Source organism: Helianthus annuus, chromosome 11 (assembly GCF_002127325.2).
Source record: "Helianthus annuus cultivar XRQ/B chromosome 11, HanXRQr2.0-SUNRISE, whole genome shotgun sequence".
Lineage (NCBI taxonomy): Eukaryota > Viridiplantae > Streptophyta > Magnoliopsida > Asterales > Asteraceae > Helianthus > Helianthus annuus.
The window spans coordinates 35,906,281-35,913,618 of NC_035443.2; the positions used below are offsets into that span (position 1 = coordinate 35,906,281).

General features: G+C 38.0%; 1 protein-coding gene across 1 annotated transcript; it reads right to left on the reverse strand.

The window, feature by feature from the left end:
* Positions 1-2,100: 2,100 nt before the first annotated feature.
* Positions 2,101-7,042, reverse strand: LOC110921889 (glycerophosphodiester phosphodiesterase GDPDL3). The gene is made up of 8 exons (XM_022166214.2): positions 6,868-7,042; positions 5,172-5,465; positions 4,484-5,095; positions 4,363-4,398; positions 3,976-4,260; positions 3,750-3,892; positions 2,671-3,163; positions 2,101-2,585 (listed from the first exon to the last, which is right to left on the reverse strand). The coding sequence occupies exons 1-8, from the start codon at positions 6,974-6,976 to the stop codon at positions 2,299-2,301; spliced, it is 2,259 nt and encodes a 752-aa protein (XP_022021906.1). The 5' UTR covers positions 6,977-7,042; the 3' UTR covers positions 2,101-2,298.
* Positions 7,043-7,338: the final 296 nt, after the last annotated feature.

Genomic DNA, 7,338 nt, shown 5'->3' on the forward strand with positions numbered 1-7,338 from the left:
CCAACAAAGCCCCTACACTAAACAAACTAAAAAAAGAAACCAAAGCATTAATCAACACAATAGTGAAACTCGTTACGAGAGGATTTGTGAAACGCCCCAAAATCCGGGGGTCTGATACGATGATGAGTATGCAGGGTTTGGTGGTGCACCTTCTTTGTCATCTATGGGTTTCTTCAGTGGTTGTTGCCTTCCACAGATGAACGAATCAAGTAGGCCGCTTGAGGTGGATTCCACCTAGTTGTGCCAGATCGGAAGATAATGATCGACTCGTTTGAGTAGGCTCTGATACCATATAATGGTAAGTCAGAGAGGTAAGAATGGTAAAAGATATATATTGATCGCGTTATTGTTTTTACAAGATGATAGATACAAGGGTATAAGCTGATTGAGTACAAAAGGGAAAGAAAATATTACATGAGCTAACAAAAAAGAGAAATTTACGAAAATGGCCAGGGATATCGTTGACTTACGAAAATGGCCATCTCATGTGTCTGTGGAGAAGCGCATCACCGATTATGAGACACCTTTTGCGTCTGCAGGGCTCATTCATGCGTCCGTCAAAGCAGAAGTGACACGTGTCTCATCCCATCATCCCATGCGTCCGTGACTCATCCCATCATCCCATGCGTCCGTGTCTCGTCTGGGATGCGTCTGGAAGTGTCGGGATGCGTCTGAAAGTTGCAGTCATCTCCGGCTCCATCTTCGGCGAGTTGCAGACGCCTCCGACTGTAATACAATCTTTTCAGACGCAGTAATCAAACATGGTAGGGTTTGAGTGCAAAAGTGGTGGAGGATTTATTGCTAATTGGGGTTATTTCGGGCAAAGTAATAATTAAGAGGCTTTCTTCATGGATTGACTCGAGGGAAATTTATTTTCACATTACATCTTTGTTCGGTTAATTTGTACCTTCTTTTCATAACACATATATACATACAAAATATGGTAAATAACATGAGCAGAAAGTTATTCGAATTTGATTTTTGAAGTGTGGAAGATGATTGAAATTTGCATATTTGGAAGAAGACAGATATGAAAGAAGATGGAGATGAAATAGGCAGAAAAGTCAAAACCAATATGTACTTTAATAAGTAGGTCCCACATGTTTCACATAATTTTGGCTGGATCCATACACGTGTCCATTTAAGAAAGAAGGACGCATAAGAGGGGTGATGCCCTGTTCCAATCAACGTTTTTAAAACCGGACCGGACCGGCTGGTCGGACCGGTCCGGCCGGGATCCGGAAACACCACCGGGCCGGTTCAGCCCTTTAATCCGTTTCAACATTGACCCGGAGGTCGGGCCGGGAGCTGGGCGGTCGGGCCGGCGGATCATGTAAGGGTCGGGCCGGTTATTACTCACCACTTAGGTTTTTACTCTCCGGCGACATCTACAACCTGTGAGCACACGTCCGGCAACCGCTCCGGCGACATCTGCTACCTCCGAACTCTGGCCCCATGAACGAACAAACCCTAGAAGGTTCGATTAGAGGTTGAATGACTGATTTGTAGGATGTGCTGATGAACAAAAGATGCTATTTTTGGTAGTGTGTTTTTATTTTTAATTTTTGTTTTTGATTTAAGGGTCTGTTGATGAACAGAAGAAAGAAGAAGATGCTTCTTTGTTCTTCCTACTCCCCTTTTGTGAACGATAGTAACTCACCAGAAGATTCTTTTTCTTGGAAGATTTTAACCCTCAAGTTATAATTTGCAACCCTTGAGTTTTACGTTATGACATGTTTAACCCTTTGTGAGTTTTTTAATTTGTATTCTTAGAGTTTTTGGAAAAAGAATTATGATATGTTTACCCAGTTTGTGTGTTTTTTAATTTGCATTCTTAGATTTTATAGAAAAAAAATTAGACATGTTTACACGTTTGTTTACTAGGAGACTAGAACCATCAACCTCTAGAGGATGGATACCTTATCCGGTCGAACCGGTTCGACCTTTGACCCCATAAGGCGACCGGGTCGGCCTCCAGTCCGGTTCTGAAAACATTTGTTCCAATGACGGATGAGCTGGCTATTTTAGAAAATAATATTGTTCAATGCCTATTTTCGAAAATAGCTCAACAAAAAAACCAATCAATAATTTACAACAACCTTTGACTCAATATATAATATTTAATTATATAATATATAACATTCACATACTCCCTTTGGTCATGATATCCACCACTTAGATAATAGTTACAAATATCAAACAAAAATCAAGTACTACAAATACACACAATGACAAAACAGTCCTGAATTATCACATGAATAAGGAACACATAATTAAATGACTACATATTTGTCCCCTCTAACACACCAATACAGTTGCCCCAACAACAAACACAATAGACAACATAATTCCCACAACAGTTTTAGGTGGTTGGCCACTTGGGGAAGCGCGTGGCGGTGATGTTGTTCCATTGCTAGATGGCAGAGGTATGGGTTCTTGATCGACGTCAGCATCTTCCAAAATAGGAAAAGGAGCCTCAGCAGGTGGAATCAGTTGAGGTGTCATGAGCGAAAAAAATTGATGAGACGCTTCTGGACGCATGTATTGTGGTGTCTTATCTGCTGGTAATCCTAGACAACGGTTCCCTAAATTCCACCAAAATGTAATGTAAACAAATTAGAAATAGTGAACTTAACAACTAAAACAAGATAGATAGATAAATAAGCTTACTTCTGTATTTAGAAGCAGTAGCTGGATAAGATGTAATAACTCCATCGACTTTTGCTCCGTTAACAAACGAGTTAATGTCAACATACGGGTCTAAAAAGAAGTCCCTAGGCAATGAAACAAACTCATTATCAAAAAACTGTACATACACAGGGAGCTTGAAAGCATGAAGCTTTGCAACAACGTCAGTTTGTTCACCAAGAAATCTATAGCTATAGCTTTTAGGAAACACCGATTCTTTCCCAATAATAACAGAATTGGCAAATTTACTTATATCTGCAATTGTTGAGTTGAGGGCATCGCGTATATTCTCATCAACTTCATAAACAAGCTCATGCCCGACGCTTCTTGCCTTGAACAGTTTCAGAACTGCACTATCCGATGACTCGATCAAGATCTTCTTGGTCCTCTGGTTATTTATTCTGGATTTATTCAGAACGTCCATTACCAGATCTGTTACACTAAATCCCTGATTAGCAGCTAAGTAAGCTGCATTCTGTAAGTAGCAAGAACAAAAACGGTATCATTTTTGTGTCAGTTATTAGATGAAGAGAAAATTACAAAAATAGCCAAAGACCAGGGTTGACTTACGAAAATAGCCACCTCATGCGTCATTGGAGTGGCGCATCACGGATTCAAATGCGTGGGATGCGTCTGGAAACAATGGGATGCGTCTTTGGAGCGAAACCCAATAGAAAATGGATACGTGGCGGCAGACTCCTCCAAGGGGTCAGACAGACTCCTCCAAGGGGTCAGGCAGACTCCTCCAATGAGTCAGGTAGACTCCTCCGAGTGTGAGATCCAAGGCGTCAGGCCTGACCCCTTGGAAGAGTCTGCATGACCCTTTGGAAGAGTCTGCCTGACCCCTTGGAGGAGTCTGCCGCCACGTGTCCATTTTCTATTGGGTTTCGCTTCAAAGACGCATCCCATTGTTTCCAGACGCATCCCCCGCATTTGAATCCGTGATGCGCCACTCCAAGGACGCATGAGGTGGCTATTTTTGTAATTCAACCCTAGTCTTGGCTATTTTCGTAATTTTCTCTTAGATGAATGACGAATGTGATGACATTATCTTGACTCACCTTAATGTTGATCAAGACACCCGAAACTGAAGTAGCATTACTAGCAAAGTCCAAAAAGTCGGATAGTCTCATAAAGTGGCCAGCATTTTTGAATATCGGATTTCTTGACATGGAGTAGTTTAAAAATGGTTGAGCCAGCACAGCTAAAACATACAAGAAAAGGAGATGAGAAAAATGAATTATAACGACAACATAAAAGACGGAAGTATAGTAGTTAAATAATTACGATCCAATCTCTGAATCTCTTCCCACGTGAGACGGAAGGCAAATATTCCAGGACCAGTGTTTAGCTCAGGAATGGTTGCTGTAAAACTAGTGAAGTCGGACTGGCCGACACTTGTTCTATCAAGGAGGTTTATCGAACCTAAACAAATAGGTATCCTATCACTCGTTATTTGAACAGGACAATCAATAATATCTACACCGTCAGAAACCGCTTTTTGATATGCCAAATCAGTACACCCCGGGTAATCACCACTTGCTCCTTCAAATGATATAATCAAAGGTTTTTCTGAATAAATCATTATCAAAAACAAATGTCACTATCAATAATATTAGCCGTTCAAGAACGCTAGTTAAAATTAAATTTTCAAAGGGATTTGTCTTTGTGTACCTTGAGTTTTGTTTTTGCCCAATCTTGATAAGCAAACTGTAGGATTACATAGAAATTAGAATCTTGCGAATAACAAAGAACAAAGAATGTTATGTCGACTTTATGCAATTAACACACTTACCAAATGCTGCCGATGCAGTAAGTGGATCATCCGAAACAACACCATCAACCGCAAATGCGCCATTGTCAACAAATTGGAGATACTCTTGTACAGGGTCATAACTATAGTTATACGCGAGTGGAAAATCATTTACAAAATCTGAAGCAAAGACTTCAAGACCTGCTTTTTGAGCATCTGCTACCAAAGAAGTAGACGGCTGCAAATACGAATCACTCCCAATGGGCCATATATATGTTTTAGGAACAAGAATTCCTTGGGCAAATGTTGTGATCCTTGTTAAATTCCTCAAAAGAGTACCATATGTTTGGTTGGTTGTAGGCTCGGTTTCATGCGGTCCAAGAAACACAAAAACTAGTTTGGTTGTATTTGGACTGAATATTGTCTTGATGCTTGTAAGAAAATTCACTTCAGGTGACGAGATATAATTAATTTGAAATTTTTTCGAAGCATCCATCAAATAACTTCTCATGCTCAAATTATGTTGGGTGTAAAACGCGTCATGCTGGATATTCAACCACAGTCCATGTGGTTTTATGTCGGCGACATCTTCAACAGTAAGAATATTGTAAGAGCCATCAAAATATGGACTTCTAGAATAGATCCCTTGTGTTACTACACAAACAATATTCTTTCATTAGTAACCATAAACAGAGACCAACCGTGTGAACTCGAAAAAAGATGAACTTACAAAAGACGTTGTCAAGGTCCGCAATGGTGAAATCAACAGGAAAGTATCCTTTTACAGATACTCCATTGACATTATAGGTGCTTTCTCTCTTAGCAAACGTTGTAGCAATTGTAGAAGAATTTTCAAGATGGAGATATGGAAAACAGATGCCAGAGTTATCTTTAGTTAATTGTACGTCACACCACAGAATTACATTAGATACACTCTTAAGCACAGCCATCATGTATGCATTGTGGCTGGAATCAGGAAATAGCCCTGAAAACCCACCCCGTGCAATCACTAATGGGTGCTCTCCTGCAAAATTTAAACAATTACATAAATAAATATAGAGTTAAATTTCATTTTAGTCCCATGGTTTGGACCATTTTGTCAGTTTAGTCCAAATGTTTCATTTTTCGTATGTGGGCCCAAAAAGGTTTCACCATTGCCCATTTTAGTCCACTAGGTTAACTTCATCCATTTTTTCTAGTTAACGAGAAGGGCAATTCGGTCATTTTATATGACCGAATTGCCTTTTTAGTTAACAGAATTACATATAAAATGACCGAATTGCCCTTATCATTAACAGAAAAATGGATGAAGTTAACCAAGTGGACTAAAGTGGCAATGGTGAAACCTTTTTGGGCTCACAGATGAAAAATGAAACATTTGGACTAAACGGGCAAAATGGCTCAAACCACAGGGACTAAAATGACATTTAACTCATAAATTTACTTTTAAACTTGTAAAAAGTGAAATTGCACTAATTTTAACGTTATTTTACTAATTTCGTAAAAATAACGTCAAAAGCGGCGGACGGTTAATCATGCATCATGTGGTGCGTTGATAGCCGAAGACAAAAGGATACATGAACTGATCGGCCTTTGTCTCGATTGTTGAGTGTTATGTGCTTTATGTACAAGGCTTGAAGGAAAACTAATATCGAGCCGAGGGTCTAAGCAGCATCTCTATTCCTATGGGGTAGAGGTAAGGATGTTTATATCATACCCTACTTTAGCTTTGCTATTGGTGGGATTTACTGAGTACGATGACGATGACGACGACTTTTAAACTTGTAAAAGTACTTTGTTTATAAAAAAATTAATTAAGGTTACCTTATGAAAATTGAACATTCAATGTTTTTTTTTTAGAATAAATCATGTTTTTATATAATAAACGAAACTTTTCTTCAAAAAAATTGATTTAATTAAAATTTGGGTATCTATTTAGTATAGGTTCTATTCACTTGTTGATCCCAATAGGAAGGCCAGGGACATACGGATCTTTTTAACCGAAAGAGAGACTGAACTAAAGAAGCAACCATAAACCAGAAGAAGCGCGGGGACTGACTATAAATATGAAAAAAAAATATTGCAAATTTGGATGTTTTTTTAAATTATCAGTAGGTATATACAGACGTGTACAAGTATTTTTATATCAAGTGATTTCAGAAAATCATATATCACTAAAATTTTGATATGCTTTATTATATAGCAAAAACATTTATGTCATTGCTACTAACCGAAAAAAGACGTTTTTTCCCACGTAAAACTACTAAAATTAGTTTAAGAATAATTTTTTTTTTCTTTTTTTTTTTGTTTATATTAAGTGAAACAACATGACATGATCATGAAGATAAACCTTAACTGGATACGTAAAGTTAAAAATTTAAAAATAAAAAAGAATGTATATATAAAAGAAGTAGGTTATGTTATACCAGTTTTTGTTCGCCATGGAGAAGTTGTCGGATCAGATCCCTGAGCACACACCAATGAGACCGAGAATATTAACGGTAACAAGTAGACGAGACACCGGAGGTTCCACATTCCCGGAAAGTGTACACCGGCAGTTATCGAAGCTCTCGTTGACCAGACCTTTTGTAAGTGGGTGTTTTGGATGAAGTCTTGGAACTTTAATGCTTTGTAATTTATAAAAGTCGATGTAACAATAATTGCAAGATATATGTGGCTTTATCACCTTTATGTTTTTTTTTTTTTTTTTCATGTTAGATGTATTATGGTTAGGCTAAGAGCATTCACATTATCTGGCTTTTATCACTTTTATGCTTACTATATGTATATATGTATTGTAGGGGTTAAATAAATGTAATTTTATATATCAAATAATTAAAAAATTACATATCTTTAAATCCATGTGTATACACGGGTTGAATAAATATAATATTGTT

Bases quoted from the DNA above. Each gene is read 5' to 3' on its own strand.
- LOC110921889 (XM_022166214.2), bottom strand. From the start codon at position 6,976: ATGTGGAACCTCCGGTGTCTCGTCTACTTGTTACCGTTAATATTCTCG. The intron at 5,096-5,171 runs GTAAGTTCATCT...TTGTTTGTGTAG, and splicing joins GGACCTTGACAACGTCTTTT to TAACACAAGGGATCTATTCT. The intron at 4,261-4,362 runs GTACACAAAGAC...TGATTTATTCAG, and splicing joins GGGCAAAAACAAAACTCAAG to AAAAACCTTTGATTATATCA.